We start from the raw sequence: 23,112 nt of genomic DNA, 5'->3' as shown, positions 1-23,112 counted from the left end.
CTACCAGATGGTCTGAATGAAAAGAACTTGTTCATGTCTTTTCTCTAGTTCCATTATATTAACCTAATTCCATTGCTTTTGAGTGTGCCCAGTCCAAATCCCAGGACTATTCACCTGTATAATTAGTCTCTCCCCCTGATGGAATGGCTGATAACAGAAAGAGAGAGCAATAGATTGTATAATTACCAGTCCTACAAACAGCCGTGCCCAGGAGGAAATGGCTGATAACAGAGAGCAATAGTTCCCCTATCTTAGAGTCAACTTCTTCCAAGCTTGAAATGGGGGAACACCCAATGTCAGATGGCTAATCTTACACTGTATAAAAGATATTCTACTAGTCACTATATCACATCGCTTCTGATGACATACTGACCTAATGGCAGCTCTTATTTATTTATGTTTGATTTGTCACAATTTCCCCTCCTCTTCAGATGATAGGGCCTGCACAGTCAACTTCCTACCCAGGTTGCACTCCCTGAGTGGACGGTGATGATGATGGTGTCAGCCAGAGGTCACGCCCCATAGGAGGAGTTAGAGTTTAAATAGCTTGCCTGTTCACCTGCGGCCATACTAGTGCTGAGGGTTATGTTGTTGTTCAGTGTCCCAAACCACAAAGATAACCAGATTGAATGTTTGATAGGGACTATAGTGGTATGTTTACTCACTATAGGGAAAAAGAGCCTCTGGGATTAAAAGAAAACATGTCAGGTGTCCAGGATGTGGGAGAGTGGAGACTGTTGCTGCAAAATGGAGGCTAACAGCAATAGGGAAACTGCTCCTCTGCTGTATAGTATCACATGTTGCACACCCCAGAGAGGTTGCCTGTCTCTAGTTGGGTGCTCTTGAAGGAAATATGTGGATTAGAAGGGTCACACAGTTGGTGAGCAGTATCCTCCCCAGCTACCCTGCCCCACCCTTCCCCACGAGATACCCATCTGCATACTCTCCACCTCCACATCATCCTAGTCTGTGCTTCATTAGGTTCTCTTTTTATCTTGAAAACCTGAATATATTTTTATATAATCACATTAATTTATATTAATTTTATATGAGCTGATAAAAGTGAACCTTGAAACTATTTGGAGCTCAACAAGTTGGTAACTAGGTAATGTATGCTATGCTTACATCCAAACTTATTTAATCAAATATTTAATCTCTGAGCAACATAATTTAGGTTGATCCAGATTTTCTAAGGAAGGTTAATAAAATGTAAAGCCCACCATAGTCTGGGAGCGTAAATAACTAAAAGGAATGTGTAAATGTCTATGGGGAACCACAATGGTAGAAATGTTGATTATCTTATGTCCCATCTCCTCTTCTGTTTTCCTGTATGACATTGATTCACTCATCAACCACTTGAACAAACATAAAACTAAATTACTAGTTATTTTTCTAGCATTGAACCATATGACTCAGAGATCATTGATTCACTGAAATATTCATAATGGTCTGTTTCATCCCTATAGCATGACCTATGTAGATATTTGGTCACTTAGTTCTCATGTTTCTATCGTTAGGGTTAGTAAATTCTTCAGAGATGGCTGTTTAGACATGAGGAAAAGTAACATCTGGGTAGCTTTCCTACTTGGTTAGTAACTACCATGTAATGGAATACAATGGGAGATGTATCAAATCTTAGATAAAAAATGGCAGTGTGGTTTATTACAGCAGATTAGAAGACAGATTTCATATTCCTGCTATAGCTCAGCATCAGTCTTCCTTTCTGTTAGCCTAATAAATGTGGGCCCTAGTGACCAAATTACAAATCCGCTTTTAGCCCAGTTTTCCTCATATGGACAATTTTTTAAAAAGTAAGGTTGAAAAAAGCATATATTACAGGCCTTACTTTTCCATTAAAAGTAAAAGTTAGATTTAATGTGCCCCATTTCTTAAAATGCCATCCCTAAAGTGCAATAATATGTACAATACCTTATGTAGGAGCAGTAATGAGAACACAAGAGAGAGAATATCTGGCACTAAATTCATTTAGGAGACTGTAAGAAGGACATTTATGTAGTATACTGCGACACAAACAAAACGAAAAAGCAAAAAACATGACAAAAAAGAACAAGGTGCGCTCACTGGTGATGCAGTGATCTCAATATTTATGACTTCGAATGCATACACTTTTTCTGATTTACTAAAAGGAACATATTCCAACAGCGGTCAAGGTCACTCACAACACAATGTGCTGGTGAAGGCAAGACAAAAATAGACTTGTCTTTGGCTTTATAAGGTGTATTTTATTACAATTGGATATAGCTGACTTGTTCATTTGACTCTACATGGAGGGCATCCAAATCAATGCTAAAATCCTTGCTAACAATGAGCAAAAACATAGAAATAAAGATTGTCTACTGAACACATGAACACTAAATAAACCAAAGTAAATTGTACACTTATGTATGTATGTTGGCTCTGGTTCCTGATGGGAAAAAGAAATGTGTATAGATGTTTTACACCTCTATGCCTTCAAACATTTAATGTTATATTGTGTTGCTTCCTTTATGAACAAACTCTCAAGGGTGAGGAAACTTGTAGACAATCATACTACAGAGATAATGGTCAGGGTCACATTGTCCTTTGCATCCCCTGCCTAGATGTGCTTGTATATTCCTGTGGAGGCAGAGGATGGTATTAACGCAAAGCATGGACACAACTGAGTCATCTAGGGACCAAATTTAGAAATGAGCATTTATGGAAACATTAGTGTGTCCTAGTGTGTTTATGCTGTGGATCAATATATTTATATATATCAGATTACATATTATACTGCCAATAATCAATAACATATGAGGGAGGTACTATGGCAGAAGCACTTATTCCTCTCTCATATCGGCCGATGTAAAAGGCCAAAGCAGATTAATGATAAAACTTGCCAAATAAATGTCCAACATGACAAGACACTTCACTTTAATGTATATGAAAATTATAATTTAAAGGGGTATTCTGGGAATATGAGCCTCTGACACAAAAACCCATGATGATATAAATAAATGAATCTAACAAAAACTCAATGTCATTAGTCACAAAATGGAGCTTAAATAGTTTGTTTTAATGATTTACAAAATGTATGGCCTCTCTAAACTATGCAGAGTTAGGCCCCTTTCACACTTGCGTTTTCCACGCGCGTTTTCAGCGCGTGCTTTTGACGAGCAGAACTTGCATTGCACTCTGACCAATTGTAACCAATGGGTCTTTTCAGACTTGCATTTTTTTTCACGCACACACGCGCGTTTTTTTTTAACGCGCGTTTAAATCTCGACATGCTCTACTTTTGCAAGTCACACACTTGAAAAACGCACCATACAAGTCTTTGGAGATGCATCAAAAACGCATTGCACTCTGAGACATATGCAAGTGCAATGCAAGTGCAATGCGTTTTTCACGCATCAATTGCCATAGAAAAGATAGAGCTCAGTCCTGAGTCCATTTCACGCGCATTTTCTGCGTGTGAAAAACGCATTGAAATTGCATTGAAAACGCGCATGAAAAACTGAGACACTGAACAAACTCTGACTGAAAACTGATTGCACTCTGATGCAAAATGCGCGTTTTTCACTGACCAAACCCTGATCGCACCCTGATCAAACTCTGACGTGATCTGCAACGCAAGTGTGGAAGGGGCCTTAGTACCAAGATGGCTGCCACTGGAAACTACAAGTTCCATAATCCTTTAGTTCTCAGTAGCTCCTCCCTCGTATGCTCTGCTCCCAGTGATAATGTAACAGACTGTCCTGCTCTGTTACCATAGTAATGATGTGTAACTGCCATCACTGCACATTGCCCCACTGAGATGGTGTCTCACCACAACACTGACCATACTGGATTCACTGCAACCAACAAACTACAGCCATAATAATGGTGATCCCATGACCTGCCCAAACAGGTGCAGGACATGTGATGTGGACATGTGACCAGCGGCTATCTTTTTTCCTGTCTCTGCTCAGCACGGAGGAAATTTATGGACTGATTAAAGGGCCATTTGCATTCTAATTCTCCATTACAGTCTATGTCACCAGCATTTTCTGCTAAGGGGAGCAAAAGTTTAAATAACAACTATTTACATATTAGCTTATATTTTGAGTACCCATTTGTATATGAATTATTCTTATTACTGGAATACCCCTTTAACACTTCAAGGAGTTGATCCTACTCATCAATTCCCACACAGCCTCTACACAGAGTATAAGTATATAGCTTTGGCTAATGGGCTAATTATACAGTAATCTTACACAAAAAAAAATGGTATAATTAGATGTATAATGTGAATGACTAAAAACTCTTGTCCTTTTCTATTATAAGAATTAGTAAAGTTTAGAGATTTATAAGTTTAAAGCTTTCAAAGTTTTAAAGATATGATGGACTTAATCTATAACTCTGCCCCATAGATCAATAACAGAAATGCTGGCGCCCACCGCACTGTGCGACCAGACTGACCCCATCTACTTTCTCTTATGAAATCACAGCTCTTAGTTAAAATGACTTATTTTTCTTCTTTGCTACAAATCTTATTTATGTCTTCACTAAAAGGGTCTTTGCTTAATTCCATAATCTAGTAAGAGAAGAGTAATAAATGCATTATCACAGTAACAAGTCCACAGAGAAAGGTTCACCCTGTTGGAAAAGATTAATAAGGAAATAGAGCCAAATTTGGTTGTAGTCATGTACACTTTTCTTTGCTTCATTGCTAGACTGACATGACATATTTTTAATGATCAATATATCTCATATTCTATCTGTAGAATTAGTTGTTGGTGTTATAACAAGAATATAATATTAGAATTTGACTAAAAATAAGTGGCACATTGTCAAACATAATACATATTAGTCACCAGTATGGGTGGCTTGACTAGGCAGTCCATTGATATAATGATGGTAGTTATGCTGAAGATAAGAACTTGAACTAGTATTAAGACTAATGGCCAACCTACAGGTGATCCCTGACTTAAGGACACCCTACTTAGACAACCCCTAGTTACAGACAGACCTCTCTGTCCACTGAGACCTCGAGTCCTTTATAATGAAGCTTTATAAATAATTCTTGTACCCATGAAAGTATAAAATTTTGAAAATCCAATAGTCACTGGGACAATTTTTTTTCTGGAGTTACAATTATAAGATATACCAGTTTTGACTTGCATATAAAATCAACTTAAATACAAACCTATAGAATCTATCTTGTACGTAACCAGGGGACTACCTGTACTTGACTTCAGTAAAAGTGATTGTTTGAAAATATTTTTTAAATACACTGCCTATCATATATTTTACACTTGTCAGATATGTTTCAGGAATTTCTGTGAATCACAATCCGTTTTATACAACTGAGTGCAGTTCTTTCTTCTTTTCTACTGTACTTTTCCATGGACTTATGCAAGCCCTATGAAGTTGAATGGGGCAACTGTAAAAACTGATGTATATTGTATATAAATATTACAGAAATCCAGAAACATAACTTTCAATCCCTGCACCACACTATCCCCACATGATTGTAAACATTTATTTCCTGCTGTAAACAAAGCGTGTAAACTCTGCTATTGTGCTACAAATGCTCACTTGCATTACTTGATATGCACGTGTACAGATGTTGCAATTTTTCTTGAAATTGGGACTGTAATAACTTATTTATTATACCTCTGCATATAGTGAGATAGAATAAATATATACAAAAAAGCAGGCAGCACTCCCAAATAGTGAAAAAAGTCAAAGAGGTGCTTTTATTTCACCTGGTGAAGTGACAACTGTGGACAATCCTTTCTTAACCTAAAACCTAAAAGCCTTTTGAGGTGAAATTAAAGTTCCTTTGTAACTTTTTTCACTATTTGTGAGTGCTTCCTGTTGTTTTGTCTATTACCTTGCAACCTCTGCTGGGAGAAGTGTTTGGATTTGCACCCTGACTTAAGTTTTTTCATTGTTTGACTGAGCTGCTGCATTATATATATATATATATTCTGTATGTATGAACATAATATGATCTGGTATAATTGTGACATTATTTTTTCTTCATACTTGCTTTAAGTTAAGTAAGAAGTATCTCTTATTTGGTCTTCTTCAAAAAAATATAGTGACCATTTGTGGTTGGAGAAATATGCAGGAGCTTTGTCATATACAAATATTAAGTCGCTAACATGGTGATATCGTATTAGATGAAAAACTTCACATAAGAAGGAACGTTAAACCCAAATTAATCACCACCAAACAGCAAGCTGTTCACTTAATCGGTAGCTAGGCATTAACAACTGGCCTAATTTCGTGATTCAATTTTATGCCATGATGGTCAAGGAGAACCATTCCATCAATGTCACCTACAGACCAGAAGGAAGTGGAACAGTTTCATTTTTAACGATTACTTAATTAGCCTAAGTGGCGGCTAAACAACAGAAGCCTCCATAATGTAGAGAGAGCTTATTTTATACAAGTCATATGTAGAAAATGTACATCTGGCACAAGCAGAATCTAGAGAAATGTATTAAGAAGAAACTAGAAATATATGTTAATGATAACAAAAAGAAAATATTATACGCAGGCAAGGAAAAAAATTATGAACATTGAAGAAGCAAAGTATAGCTTTATGTATTTTTTTTACATTATCTCCTGTGACTGAAGTGCTGCGGGGAACACAGAATATGCTTTATTTCTGCACCAGTCACATCTGTAAGTGTTCTGTGAACCTCTGCAGAAGGTAAGACAGTACATGTTTGTCAGGTCTGAACTAATGAACCTAAACAGTTTAACATAATCTTAAAGTATATGACAAAAGTAAGAAGTGAATAGAATAAATTATGATGCAAATGATACCCAGTGACATTAATGAGTTGTCATTCGCTTATCACACTTTAAACATCTAGAGGATAGTATCTCAGCTACATGCCATGGGCATGATATCATCATTCCATACAGGGCGGTTGTTTTTCTTGATGCTATAACTATAAAAATTTAAAAACCTCTGTTCAATTATTTAAAGGGCAATTTTTCCATAAATAGCACCACTGTCGGCTATAGCTTGTGTTTGGTATTGCAGCTTCTTTTACTTGTATAAAATAGCTGCAAATTCAGATGCACTCCATCCAAACCAGTTGTGTTCCATAAACAAGACAGAACGTCCTTCTTAGGGCTCTATAACAATGGCGTTCTTTTTTCACCTAAGTGACTTTTCACTGAACCCATTTTGGCTTATGGACAAGAAAAATCACTGATGTGAAAATACAGCAGTGTGAAAGAGGCCTGGAAAACCCTTTTTACAACTACCTGTATACTGCATTGTCAATGGCAAGGGCACTTTCACATTGGTGTTGTTTTTCACATCCGTGGTTCAGTGATATCCATGGATGTGATTTTTTTTAAATGGATGTTTTTATATTGGCTTACATTGGATTGATTGATCCGTTGTCCATGGAAAAAAATTAAGAAACATGAAAAATTTTTTCACTGATGTGCATCATGGAAGGCAATAGATGTCTATGGGTCTACAAAAAAAACTAACTATGAAACATCTGTTATTTTTTCACTTATGAGGCTGAAAAACCAAGTGTGATGTTTTCAAAGCAATGTTAAACCTTCAGGGTTCTTTGCGGACACGGAGACAAAACGGATGAAAAGCAGAGACACAACAGATGCGCAACTGAAGCTGAGCACCAACTCTAATGTGAAATAATGATGGGCCTAGTCACAAGAGTTGGTACTTTAGTAGATAATAAACAAAAGTATCTTATTTTCACCAATACATAATAGTCATGAATATAGAAAATATTCCATCTCTGATATGGAAAAATAGAAAACTATCAATTTAATGATCAATTTAATAAATTTGCTTGCACAGTTTGGAATGTTTTTTGCACATCACCTGAGGTTAAGCAACAAAGAGAAATCATTCATAAATCTGACACCTGAGGGGAAAACTATTTTCCAACATGGACTACGCTATCTTCAGAAATACTGGGTGAAACCATACCTAAGAGGCATGTACAGTAGAAGATTGCTGACGCACAACGTGGAGGCACACTGTCTGCTTGCTAACAAGTTCTGCACCTGGCCTTTCCATTCTGGCTTCCAGCATTATGCTAAGTGAAGAAATAAATGTTTTCCTAAGACATGCACATATTTTAGGAAGTAATATAAACTTTAACCTGAAGCATATTTGAAAGATTATGCAACTCTTATGCTTAGTTGAGTTTTTAGTCATTTGTTTTTTAAGTACATAAATGGAGTGCACTATATACTCCATACTATATTTATTGTTTATAAAAATTATTATAAATGCAGCTTCTCTACGCCTCCACCGCCATCACAGCTTTAATTAACTGTCAATGTCAAAACCACCACCATTTTCAAAACTCTTCTTGATGGCGGTCCATAGAATCCAGTGACCGTGTGACATTTGATGCAGGACATTTATAAACATTTTCATAAATCAAGTGTTAACAGGAGGCATTATTCTCTACACTATTAACCAAATTATTTAGAATCATAAGTATCTTGTGTATGCCATTCATTTTTTTGACTTGACAGTCACTTATAGCTAAGCTTTATAGGGGCATTGCAAACTTTGTTCTGGGACTACTAACAGATCAATTGATTGTCAGAAGCTGGTCCGATTTTAAACCCAGAAGCTCCTAATTAACTAGTCATGTAATTTTACTTTTCCTTGAGTCTACTGTCAGCTTGCTACCAACTACACTAGATCACGTTTGACAGCAATACTAGCCAAGAAATCCACATAAAAGCAAATTATGTGCCATCACCAAGATTGACTTTGCTAAAAGGCTGAATGAATTTGACTCACACATGATCCATTAGGCAACTGGCAGCAAGCCAACATGCTAGTAAATAGCTCAACATAGCAGGTTATAAGGATGGCTGCCAGCGGATAACTATGTTATCAGGAATTTTGTTACATCTAATATTATGCCATCATTATACAGATTACATAGCCATAACAGTTACCGCAATATCTCATTAGAGGGCATGCTTATTAATATAATGTAAATGACCTTTACTTTCCTCAGCTCATGTGACACGATTCTAGCAATTCAAATTAATATTTATATGGTAAAAAACCTAAACAAAACAGGCAAAAAGAGAAACTATTAAGCCAATTTTAAATTCTACCTATAGGTCCATAGTTTTACACCAATAACCAATACAAAGAGTTAGTACAAACTGTGGTGTCATTTTTGTCAAAATATCAGGAATACATTTTTTGAGAGCACCTATCTGTATACCGATTTTGACTAACCTAAATATACTACTGCCAATGTGTCAAGCCAACTTTCTTTGGTCTATGTTTCTACATGTTAAATAAAGTACTAAATATGTTACTTTCTGAGGTAATAGTGCACCTGCAAATTCACTACAGAATCACTAAAAGCTGCTATTGGGCTACAAGGGGCGTGAAGGGGGGCGCGGCCGGGAGTGGGCCGTCGCGGGGTGGTACTGACGGCGTAGAAAAAATGTGGCGCAGCTTCCTGCCCCAAAACATCAAGAGGCTTCCGCCTATTGATGTATCCCGCTGCGACTATGCATCAGTGGGGCAATCATATGCTCATGCGCCAGCGTATGATAAATGTCCCCCCGTATGTAGCACTGATCACATCAAGGGAGTAACCTGTTTGGATTACTCAATATTCTTTTTAAGCACCTATCTCATGGTTGTCTGCCTATCTGGAAACTATTAGATGGATAAAGAAATAGATTTGTCCAAAGTAAGAGGAAACACAGTGTACTTCAATTTGTACAAGCACATCCATAAAAAGACACTATCAGTACATAGGAATGTTGAAGTCTGACACAGAAATGCAGGCATTGAAAGTAATATAATAGACACAGATCTTATCAGGTATTTTGTATGTTAAATTCGCACATGACTAAAAATAGAATATATCAAACTGGTTTATTGTTGTTTGTCAAAGCTTCACAAGGACTGGTGATACTATCTAATTTTTCTATGCACTAGGAATTTGTGACTAGACAGCTTATAAAAGGAACAAGTCGACATACATATAATCATCATAACAGAGGGGGGACTTGATTCTGCCCAGAATAGTGATATCATAGTCAATTTAATACCAACTGAGATAAGAGGGAGACGTTTTTCTATGAGAGGTTGAAACAAATTCTCACGCACTATTCTGCACAAAGATTGATAGATTTAACTTGTTTCATTATTCAAGGACATGGCAGAAAACATATTTATCCTCTAAAACTTGCCAGTGTGGGACTCTGGTGGTTTATATTTCTTGTAGTTATAGGTGAATAGTAACTGTCTTTAGCTCATTTTAATCTTTCCTATATCTCAAAATATATATCATAATAAATACTAACAGATATGTCCAAATTTATCAATTTCTCACCATCTTTGCCTACAGCTCCATTACTATGTATTACTATATTTATTACTGTATATAGTGCAGACAGTCTGCTGTGGATCTTGCAGAAAACTAGTTAATCTTATATGTGACAGTCAGATGATACAAATCAAGTCTGAAATATATAAATATAATATGTAGTATACGAATAGACATATTAGATACATGAAACAAAGAGACAGACATAGATAAAGATGTTAGAAATCCGTAAGTTATGAAAAATAGTCAGGTATTCTGATTTGTACCCCTGACAGTCATTTTACATAATGTGTTAATAGTTAAAGGAACCAGACCAGCTATAATCATGATTAGGAGAGAACACAGAGAAACAGTGGTCTTGCTGGAATGACCAGAAACAGAGTAGGATGACCTGCCAAAGGCCATAATAAACTAACTGCACTTCACTAAACATCTCCCATAATGAAATAAATGTGACTAGAAGGCTCAGCTAAAGTACAGCAGTTTAACAGCTCATTGATACACAGAAAATGGAATATAACCACTTTAAAGGGGTTGTCCACTTTCAGCAAATAATTGATATTGTTTGTGTAATGAAAAGTTATACACATTCCCAATATACTTTTTGGATCAATTTCTCATGTTTTTTTTTTTTAGATCTCTGCTTGCTGTCTTTCTATAGAAAGCTTCTGTGTTTACTTCCACTGAATATAGATCTGTCCATGGTGATGTGATGGACATATAGGTTCACAAGTCGTTAGTATCACACAGCTCGTAATAATAACGGCTCTTGCACCATGGACAATTCCTCTATCTGTTGGAATAAACATAGAAGCTTTCTATAGGACAGCAAGCAAAGATCTAGAAAACCAAGGGGAATTGATACAGAAAGTATATTGAAAAATTGTATAATTTTTCATTACACAAACAATATCAATTAATTGGACAACCCCTTTAAAAGCAAAATCCCTACTTGGAGACATTCATCTCTCCTTTCATACATCTAATAATTTTTTTGGCCTGAACTCTAATCTGTCTCCATTCTTAGAGTCTTATTTTGGTATGCACATCGGGTATTCAAGCTGTGTCTGTTGTTAAGTGGTGAGTCAGCACAGACATTATAAATCTTTGGATATTAAAGAAACTTGACAGCATCTCATTGACCTCCTGCAATACAGCCAAGGAGAAATGTAAGAAATGTGGCTCTGTTTCCTTTTTTATTTACCAGGTACATTCATTGTATCAAGACAATCGTTCAGACCCAAAAAACTCTATTCTGCATCTATTTACTGCCATTGAATGCCATTGAATGTAAATCTATAGGTAAATTATGTCAGATCTCTAAACTTCGGGAACATGTGATTGAAGGCATGGAGCAATGACAATGTGGATAGTAAAATGTCCCATTTGACCAAAGATCCAAGTTTTGAACATTAATGAATTAATCTGGCTTAAAAAATGCATGCTTGTTAATCAGGAAAAAATCTTGTATTAATTTCCTCATGAGTAAAACTTAATCCATGCCAGTAGCCTGTGAGCTTGTTTAACGTAAACCTCTGGCTGAAGTCGCTTTATGGACATTGGGAATATGTAGTTGTTAAGCAGTTTACGTAATATCCCCATAGACCAACACTTCTTGATATCTGCTTAAATGGTATTAATACAGTATGGAAAGAATAGAATTTATTTAAATTTTGTTTTCCAGATGCTACTGTGTCTATAGTATCAGGGGATAATCTTCCTGGATGAAAAAAAATGGTACTCCAATACCTGTGCTATTCAAGACAATATCACATGAGTTATTATTGCCAGTCAAATTAACTCTGATTGTGGACTGTAGGTTCATAAACCTTTGTCACTTATGGTCCATCTATATTCTGATCCATTCCTAAATAATTAGGACAAAGCACAAATGATCAGCAGCCAACAATCTAGATAAAGATTTCAAAGCATAGTTTAATTAAACTATGTTGCCCCAAAGTCCACAGAAATGCATGTGGTTTTGTAGGGGAACAATATATATACCTAATTAGTGCACATTCAATTTGTGGGACCATATCATACTCGTGTCAAAGGTTGACTGAACACAATGGGCACCTAGAATAGCTGAAAAGGAAGCCCCTTGCCATAAATGTCTGATATGGGAATACTCCATACATGGGTAAAACCTGAACAATGGGTTTGTGTTACTACATATGGACAAAATTTTATATTAATGCTACTGTGGAGCAATGTGGATAGTCCCCTTGCAAGATCATGATGCCTAACCTACTTTATCCCCCAACCTTGGAAACTTCTAAATTTTTATGTTAATAAAGCTCAATCATTGTATGAATGAAAAGATTTAAAACTTTCTAAATTACTTGCATTTTAGTTTCTCTTTTAGCCCCCAATTTCCCAAATTGTATCAGTATGGGAATTTGCTGATACAGAAATGAGAGGCTTCCTTTTAGAAGAGCTTTGTTCCTTAAAATGTCTCTTCTGTTATGAAGTTGGTCATCTGACATGACATCCTTAATTTCATGTTATATAAGGTGTCTAATATGACACAATTCTGTGCCCAGTCATACATGAAGGTGCTACAAGTTCCAAATATATGTGCAAAAATGTTTGTGATCTGTCTTTTGTTCCCCAATACCCAGATATAAAGAAAGTGTGAATATTATTCTTGGTAGGATGGCTGATAACACCCAATATTAACACATATTGTAAATGAATTGTCATTATTGAGAGTTTTATAATTGAAAGTCCTAAAATAAAATTAAAATAAGAACCTGTCTGGTTAATATTGGAAGGGAAATTTAATATATGGATTTTTTAATTCTGTAGAATACATATGCAACCATCTTCAACACAGTATGAAATAGAATACCACACAGTATAAGATGAGAGGCAATAGGAATATTAAAAAGCTTTGGAAATACTAAGTCGATTAGCCCAGTGCTAAGGTAATTGATCACTGAGGAACATCAATCATTGAAACAAGATTGTACATGTTAATGTGCACTTGAAATGTCTGCCTTTATTTGCAGTTTTTCTTAAGAAGGAACATACTAGAAAAGAAAGACAGTAATAAGATCAGCTGCCAAATGTAACCGCTGCCAAAGGCCAAGGATATTTCCTGCACACTTAAATATTGGCTAACTGGCTAAAACTATAATACCAATACAGTCTGTACAATTCAAAGTGCCTTAGAGCTGTACATGTAGAGAAAAGGAACAATTCAATTAGAAGGCATCACAGAAAGAGAGATTATTGAGAACAGGAAATCCCCCAAAGGACTTTCTATCTTAACAAAGTATTTCCTGTAGTTTAACATTAATTCATTGATGTTTGACTAATGAATTTATCTAGAAGGACCATCATTGCTCAACCCTTATCCACAATTTGGTTGGCTATATATAGTCATTATTATATATCATGGGCTACCATTTAAGGTTAATCACACACTCAGAGCCAAAGGAGGCAAAGTCACTGACAGAGGTGTCAACTCTCCCCACAAAACCAACATGCATAATTTGTCCTTCCCTTAACATGTGTAGACTGAGAGTTGGGGCACCCCATGACAGAATGTTATCTATGCTGTAGCCCCATGAACAAACACCACCAGTGGGGAACAATAGAGATGAAGTGCTGCATAAGTGGGGGATTCAAAAGTTAAGTGCCCCAGACCTATAGGCTAGCTTTTTGTTTAAATTGGAAAAATGACTGATAAAAATATAAGTCAATCAAATGTCTGGGTAATACAAGAAATAACTATGAGCAAGCCCTTTTTAAATTTGCATTAATTGTCCTACACATCATATATTATGGTTCATATACCACAGAATAATCCAAAGTGATAACGATAAAGGGTTCTACTGTAAAACTAAATTGACTTAACGCTCTAATCCCATGGGCCACCATCTAATAATACTCAACCACAATACTTTGGGGACAAACAAAGTGTACTATGCAAATTACAAGAATGTTAGGCAATGGAAAGCTTGTCTGCAAAAATACTAGTAACATTTATAATAACTAGTAAGAATAATGAAATAACAAACAACAAAACAGTAATATAATTGTAATATTTAATAGTGAGATAAACAGAAATAATATCTCACAGAACAGCACTTGGTTTCCACAGATGGCCTATGACAATTCACAGCAAACTCTGAGGAGTCAATGAGTAAATTATGTGTATACATTTTTGAAAGTAAATGAGTGTGATGGTTGGGCATTTTTTATCAAGGTTTATCAGCCGAATAACATTATTAATAGTTATTATTGTACCATTAATGACCCTATTATTATCAGCATTATACATCCAAAGCTTTTTCAGAAACACCATAAACACTTGTTTATTCATCCCTTATGTTGCACAATTACTAGCCATTTGGATTTCACATCCATTGTTTCTCTGTTATATCCTTGGCTACATATAACTAAGCAAATTAATTTAGACTTGGCTTGGAAATAGTTCTATTCAGCTATAATTTGTTAAAAACAGTTGTGTTTGCATGCAGGTGGACAATTTAATTCCACAAGCCTAATAATACAGCTGAGCATAATAGATCATATTACCCAAATACATCATCTAGTGTGACATGGAAGAGGATGATTACAAAAATAAATGAATTGAATTATGGGGAAAGCAAAACGAACAGTGTTTGAGAAAGTTTGCGATTAATGCTTTCCATTATATAAACCACTCATGTGTTTGGTGCACATAACGTGAGTCAAACACTCATGGTACTTTTTCAACTTAGTGCTGCAGCAGTCAGGTGATCATGGAATATCATCAGTGCAGGGCAAAGCCAACATAGACCACCAAGGCAATCCAAGTGGCCAATCCAATCCAATTGGCCAATACAATCCAATTTTCTTACATTTCCTGTCAAGGAACACTTTTCTTGTCCCCAAACCTGAAAATATTCTCATTTCCCTTCAGTGCAAGCTTTTGTCTGCTCTCGTCAGACACTTTCTGAGTTATTCTATCAATCCCATGATGCCTCAAACAGCATTACATGAGACCATAACATTTCTGTTTGCTTGGGTAAGGGGGCAGAGTAATCACCTTTGAAGGTGAAAAGAGTTTGAGACATATAGGAACAAGTAAATAGGTAATACTTGCACAATTATATATTTGAGGGAATTAGGGTCACCAACCAGAAGACCGGTTGCCCAGTAATGTTTGGAATCATATTAGTGCCAACATTTTTACATATATATTTACAATATCTCTTATTTATTTTTTTAAATTCTATTGCAATAATGATTATTTTTTTATGCAAAAACGAAATTATTTAGCAAAAGTGTTTGGAAGTGATACAATCTTTATGAATGTCTAGTAGTAACAATATGAAAGGACATAAAAAATCCCAGAGGGCTAGCATACTCTTCTGACATTGTCACTTATCGCCTAGCACATTAATTGACCTAATGTTAACTCTTTAAATATCAGATATCATGTTGTCTTCTGAACAGACAACCAGCTGTCTACAAGGAAACAGCTACTAAATCATAAGGGAGAAAAACTAATTAAAGCCTGAAACGTGTAACAGAAGGGAGGCAGTGCCTTGGAAGGTTTTGTTGACAAAGAACACTTAGTAAATCAGAGGCAGAGGCCATGCAGAGATCACAGAGGTGTTGATTTCATTAAAATATATACTAATGTCATATTTGGTAACACAAGTTCATGAGCTACATGTTGAACAGGACATACATAATGAACCCCCCCCCCAAAAAAAAAAAAATACTGAAGCAAGTACTACAGTTACTCCTATGAAGACTGACTATTACGAGCTATGGTATATTGATACCTTGTTGATTATATTATTGATATTGTAAATCTAAATTTACTACAGAGGAATTTTTATATATAAATAACGTGTTTTTAGTGTTGGTGTCGTTTCTTCTATTGTCAAAACGATGTTTGGCCTCTTGCCTAGCAACCACCAGGGTCATACATTGGGTGACAAGGCTGTATCTACATGGACCTATGGGACCAGTGATGTAATTGAGTTCTCAGTGATATTGAGCTCTCAGTATTTCTACCCAAACGAGGGCTCTCAAAACTCAAATGAATGAGCTGTTTTACATTGAGACCTTGTAAATGTAACCATATTATGGCTTAATACAACTTCTGAGAAACCAGAACCTTCTTTGTAGAAGAGGTAATATAGCATAGAAAGATATGTTTAAGGAGTCTAAAATAGTGATCACTATTAAAAACCAATAAATTCATACATTGGCTTGTGAAATGTTCCATGGAATAAATAATCCTGATATCATACGCAGATAATATTTTTTCTTGGGGCTATCTGCACCAGAAAGAGAATTGTTAATATAAAGTTTTCCTATGTAAATGGTGGCCTATGCACTGCAATAGCGCATGAGGAGACCCTGAAACTCCTCCTATGACTAGTCTACATTATGTTACTTATGTAAAAGGCCAGCTGTCCCTACTAATCAATATTGATTCTGAATCAGATTTCTGAAACAAAAGCCTCTCTTAGCATCATTCAATAGATCGGATTAACTCTCTTTGCAATAAATAAACTACATTATATGAAAAGATACATCAGCATGAGCTTACAGGACATGGTGCCAACCTTGAATCAGATATCTGCAAATTGAATGGTAAAATACCAATTCATATTCAGTAATAAGATCAGAAAGCAAGATTCCTTTAGCGAATGTTTCCATTATATTATTAAATATTGATAATTTTAATAGAAAAAGAACAAAATTAGCTGTCCCAAGACACGTGGCGGGCACTCCCATTTCCTGAAGACAATGAATATCAGTATTCAAAGGCTATTAACTGTTGAAGACCCATGTACCCATTTACCCTTATAGTCTCTTCTCCAATAACATCTTTATAGATGCTGACATTACTGCTATGCATGATATTTTTATAAAACTAGCACAATCGTTGTACTGTAGATAGCAGGAAGCCCAGAATTCAGCAGTGCTTTTCCGCATTCTACTCAGCTTATTAATAATGCACACAAAAGCATTAGGCAGACAGGAAAAATGAAAGTATACTGAAACATTATATTTCATCTGCTCACTCCCATGCAGCACTGTGGAGTCAAATATAATCTCACAATACATAAAAAACCTATGTAAGGCCTTACAGATAAAATATGTGTAAGGCCATAAAACGAGTACATCTACTTACTCTCCATATACCTTGTTTGACTTCAGTTTCAATTTTCCTATGTGTTTCCCTCCCCCCAGCCTCTACAATAAAGTAAAATCAATTATACATTACCGGGCTATGACCTTGAAGGATATATTTACAAGGAACCTGCTAACAATGTAGAGATTCATTCAACATGACAGGGCTGCTGTGTGTATCTGTGTGCACTACTTCTATAAACACAGACGGTCTTACAGAATGTTTTATTCTTCCTCTGTTGCTTAGTGGATACTCAATACATAATATATTTATATGTAAATTATGTATGTTATATATATATATGGGTTTGTGTGAGTACTAGAGATACATGGCCGAATGATGAACTACTTTTGTGCCCAGTCACAACTAAAAATAGGATAAGTGGGTAATTTTAACCATTGGTTCTACTGCATTAACCGATTTGAGATGCTTGATAGAATTGCAATCTAATTTATATTCTAAGGTAAAAGTTTCATTACCCATTTTAACATGTCTGTGCTCTTGTGAAGAATAGAATCGGCCAGTGTATACCTTCCCTTAAATTTACATCTCAGCAAGTTGAATTTCAAATAGGTTAAATTTTAACATGATCTAATATATGTCAATCCAAGAAAAATACATGTGGCATCCTTCCAAAAGGAAATAATAATATGACAAACTCAGGCAAAGTTCCAATAATACATCTAAAACAAAAAGCATGTCTATGAACAGCCAACAGCACAACTCAAGCAGACTTCATGGGCCCTTATCCCATGTGCTCAGCACATTAAAATGCATCGTTTTACTGCAATATTAATCACACTCCAAGTCTGTAACAAATGAACGATCCCTGGGAGATTTAAGAGACCAAGACAGGAAAAGGTCTATAAGGTCTTTATGATATACATATATTGCCCTTACTGTTCTCTAAGAAGCTATATTCAGGTTATAACACACCTTTGTTGAGTCTGGCAAAAAAATTTGTGTTGACGCCTAGTTAGTGTTGAGGTTTATTGTGATGGTAGATGTAGTGATAACGTTTTATCTGCAAACACAACCCATATGGCAATTATATCTACACTATGAACATTACTTTCAATGAGTAACAGTAAAAATAGACAGCAACCATGTGTGACTCAAAGACAATAAAAGTCACTGTTTATTGGCAAGTTATTCATCTGCATTTTGCAGCAAGACTATTCAATGACATGGATGTTGGTAACATACTTACCTTTTTTCGATGTGAACGCTGTACTCGATTCTGTGATTCCTAAATTATTTACAGAAGAAAGCTGATATATTTTTTCCACTGCTGTGGCCTTTGGTAAATTTCTATCAGTGGTCAATGGCTTAAAAGCCGGCTGTGTAGGAAAAAATGAGGTCCCAGGTTTCACAGTAACCTTTGTTTCGATAGTAGGGATAACAAAAGGCAGAGTGTATATAGAGGATGGCACCAATGCACTCGGTGCAGAGTCGGCATAGATTATAGGATCTTGGTTTATTCTATCAGGATCCAGATGTGTCGGAGAGTCATATTCAAATATTTTGTCTACAAATACCCACTTAAGGCCAGCAATGCAAAGGCAGAGACTTATCAGACATGCCAGTATGGGAAGGATGCAGATCTTTTCTGAGTTAAGACAGATTCTTAGCCTGTCTGCCTCCAGGCACACACAGCAGGTAATAGCAAGGCCTGTTATCCCCTGGGTAGTTCCATTCTCAGCTTGAGTCTCTGGCACGCTTCCTTCATTTTGAAGTTCAGTAGAGGGGGGGTCTGGGCTCTGTTCAGAGCACTGATTCTCAAAACCCTCTGCAGTATCCCCAGGCATCTTAAAGGCATAAATCTCAATCAGTTTGTTTTAGGAAAGCAGGGACTTGTACATGGTCCATTACCAGAACAACGAGTGCATACAGTCAGAAACTATGTTGCATGTTACATTGCAAATCAATACGTAGTCCGAGAAGAAGATCAAAGAAAGAAAATAGACTTCTCACTCAAAGGGAGGTGGACATTGAAACGCTTCATGCTCATCTTCACAACCAGTTCAGTAGTTGGATCTGCATACTCCCTACTCCTTTACAGATAGTTGTCAATGAGTTAGTTAGGTTAGCCAGTAGCAAAGGGTGAATAGTTGTGTTCTCACCTGGAGCATGTGATGGTGGGATCTGCTTGATAGGATATAGATGTCATGAAGTAGCAAGGGCAAGAAAGGCAGTAAGACCAGCAGAGACAGCAGCAGTAGAAGAGACAGCAGTGACAGCAGCAATATCATCCTGTTGTGTTTAAGCTACCAGTGAAAGAGGCTGAATCATTACAGAGCAGCAGGTGCCTGCTCTGTGAGCATCACTATTATTACAGGCTGGAATGACGGTGAGAAATCTGTGAGGTTACTCCCTTCTCTTCTTCCTCTGGCTCAGTCCGCTTCAGCATCCTTGTTTCCTTCTCCTTTAGGTTAGGAGGCTTTTTCTTATCCACTCTACTAGTCACGTACCTTATCACTTAGATTCTCCTTTCCCTTCTGACTGCTCTCCCCCACCCACTGCAGGGCTGGTCTGAATAAAATCAGTGCATCAAGCATCACAGTACTACCAGTGACTTCCTACTTTATCCAATTAGAAGGAATGAAGGCCATCAAATCAAAAAGGAGACAGCAGGCTGCATTTATGATCTCTCTCTCCTTCAGATTTTTCACCCTTCTCCTATGCTTAGGATAGGGAAAGGCGCAGCAATCAATTATAGCAATCTTCCCTGGCTACGATGGGGAGGAGATGGAAATGGGTAGCTACAGAGGCAGGACCCAGAGCCTAGTAGGTCTGATATTCGAGTCCTCCCCTGAGAGGTGCTTTTTTCTAACTGCTGTTTCTTCCAGCCTGATGTTCTTGTAAGTTTATCCATCAGTAAACCAGTATTGTGTAAGATTAAATAGTACAAGCCTTAAACCAAGATTATCTTTGTACAAGAAGATAAGATACACATGTAATTATTCAATAACCCAACGCATGAGATCTTTGGGGTAAAAGACATTAATGTAGTCTCCAATGCCAAATCTATAAACCTACAGCATAAAGAATAAGGTAGGAGACACTTCTCACAGATGACTATTGTTATAAAATGAGTTCCATACTGACTTGCCACGTGTTTTACAGAAAATTTAATTTGAGGACGTTGGGGTTAACAACTGGAAGCAAAGCAAGTGAGATAGAAATCACAAAATAGCTGATAAGAAATGAATGTGGCCAATGACTGCAAGCATGCGACACATCCCTAAATTCTGCAGACTAATGTAAGGTGTGGCCATCAGTCTGCAAAATCAGATTGTAGTTTAGGGATAAGACATTTATTATTCACTATTTTATTTTACAGTTATTCATAATGATACTTAAATCACATAACATATGTATTATATAATGTGATTACAACTTATATCTATAAAGTCTCTATATATTTATCTATATGCATGAATTATATTGTAATTCAAAAGCATTAATGTAATGCATGTTTTGTTATAGCAAAGCAAGTAGTACTGCTCAGTACAAGGCAGACAGTGGGCAGCAGGTTCTAAATGACCATACAAGGGCAGGCTTGATGCCCTAACATGGTGATTATTAAGCAAATTAATCAATTAGTCCACCATTTTATGTGAAGATGTTGATAACCATCATTTTATATTAGAATGAAATGCATTTTTGCAACATTACTGGAACATTTATGAAATTTTTTTAAAGTATCCCCAAACTTTCCCTAAAGGAGCATGTTAAGCATAGTATAATGTCTGGAAAGGAAAGAGATTAGCAATAACATAAATTCATGGGCCAATTTAAATAAATGGTACTGTACAAAGTACAGCTCGTCCAAGCATAATTAATATCTGCCCCTTTTGAAATTTTGTATAAGTATAAAATGAGATGGTCATTTTTGGATGTGTTATGTTGTTAGTCTGCATGAACAGTTTTCTTATCCTTTACTTAGTCAATCTGTATGTCCACCAACAAAACTGAGTTTGTCAAAACAGACAAACAACAAATTGTCTAACAACTTTGCTAATTGTACAGTCATAAAGTTGGGGTTCTATCAATCAAGCCTCATGCAAGGATATTTGAGAAAAAATAATCTGGATAGAGGAACCTTGTTTAAGCATAAAAACAGAGGTCACCACATTTGCCCTTTTGCACTCTGATGGCCCATAGAGTAGCCACTTATACAGTGGAAGAATGGATTTTTAAAGAATCCATAATCTAAAATACCTTTGCTAATACATGAGGGAGAAAAACAAGCTCCAATGTATTTTAAAGAATTTCTTTATAATGCAGACATAAATAACTCCTTGGGATGTCACATCCAATAGTCCATTTGTACTGTGCTCACATCTAGCACAAACACTGTAAGGGAATGCTACCATTAACATAGCATCATTTACCAATTAATACACCCACTCCTATTCACACTTCACTAAAATAGACACTGGTGTCTTTACACCCTATAGGTTCTGTAGACATTTTCTTTACTAAGCCACTGGAAATGAAATCTGACATTACCATAGGAATATATCAAGTTATTAAATTGCTCTCACATATTATGGGAGGGTTTTGTAACAGTCTGAAAAAATACACTGGTGTTAAAACTCTCTGCTTTGGATCCGTTTTGTAAGTCAATGAATGTGAGGACTGATTAGGCTGTTCCCCTATTTTATGAAATGGACTGAACTCTGTTTTAAAGTAGAAGCACCCTGCACCAGGTCAAGGGGGTTAAAATCTGTGCCCCCAGATACATGTCCTACCATCAACTTCCTCGTTAGTTTTATTTATTCTGAACACAGATCAGAGGTGAACTGTGTATTAATGTGAGTATGGTAATCTCTTTGCACCAGAATTTTTATTTTGTGATATAGAAATTCACATATGGACACTTTATAATATCAAACTAAAAAGTATATGCAAGAAAATGACAATAATAAAGTAAAGGATGCTTTGTTATAAGCATTCAGGTTAGGAGAAAAACTGATAGCTTCTGCAAAGAGGGTACATTCACATTATGGTATTTGACTTGGTTACATATTGGGTAAAAATTAGGTCAGGCTTTCCATTTCTGGTTTTTACTATGGAGCATGAGAATTCTTTTTTTCTTCCAGCAGACAATACAATCCCAGAAACAAGACATGTCATGCTTCCATTGATTCCAACACAAGAGCGAATTTGATATTGATTTTCCCAACAGAAAATTTGTCGTGTGAACTGTGCCTAAGAGATATAGATTGATTCACATATCTCACTTTGCTGCCAGTAGATCATATGCAAAATACTTATTAGCCCATGAGTCAGAAGTCAGCTGACAGCAATAAAAAAAACACCCTGCATAGAAGTATTGGCCCACATTTATCAAAACTAGTGACGATTTCACTATGTGGAGTGATGTATGCATACAGTATGAAGGCTCTACATCTCATTTTGTGGACTGTATAGGGCTGTATTCTAGAGATTTACTGCCCTAGAAGCAATCCGGGCATGTAACACTGATTTTTATGAGGCTTTATAAAACAAAACATATTAGGGTCTTTTATTATCAGAAATCCTTTACTATAAACTCAATATCATAATAATTTTCTTTACATGTAAGAGCTGTACTCATAACCAGGTTCTGAA

The 23,112-nt window shown here is 36.2% G+C and overlaps 1 protein-coding gene across 11 annotated transcripts in view; it reads right to left on the bottom strand.

The window, feature by feature from the left end:
* The window catches only part of NRG1 (neuregulin 1), a 482,754-nt gene that overhangs the window by 30,557 nt on the left and 429,085 nt on the right, over positions 1 to 23,112 (bottom strand). For 2 of the 11 annotated variants that reach the window (XM_072114090.1, XM_072114129.1), the window contains exon 1: positions 18,704 to 20,233. The exons of 7 other annotated variants lie outside the window; for them this stretch is intronic. In XM_072114090.1, the coding sequence (XP_071970191.1) occupies positions 18,704 to 19,301 (598 nt within the window). In that variant the 5' untranslated portion in view covers positions 19,302 to 20,233. Of the gene's footprint in view, positions 1 to 18,703; positions 20,235 to 23,112 lie in introns of those variants that run through there. 2 more of the 11 variants (XM_072114082.1, XM_072114116.1) reach the window with 2 other exon arrangements.

This window comes from Engystomops pustulosus, chromosome 1 (genome assembly GCF_040894005.1).
Source record: "Engystomops pustulosus chromosome 1, aEngPut4.maternal, whole genome shotgun sequence".
Taxonomy (NCBI): Eukaryota; Metazoa; Chordata; class Amphibia; order Anura; family Leptodactylidae; genus Engystomops; species Engystomops pustulosus.
This window is presented reverse-complemented; position numbering and strand designations above follow the sequence as displayed.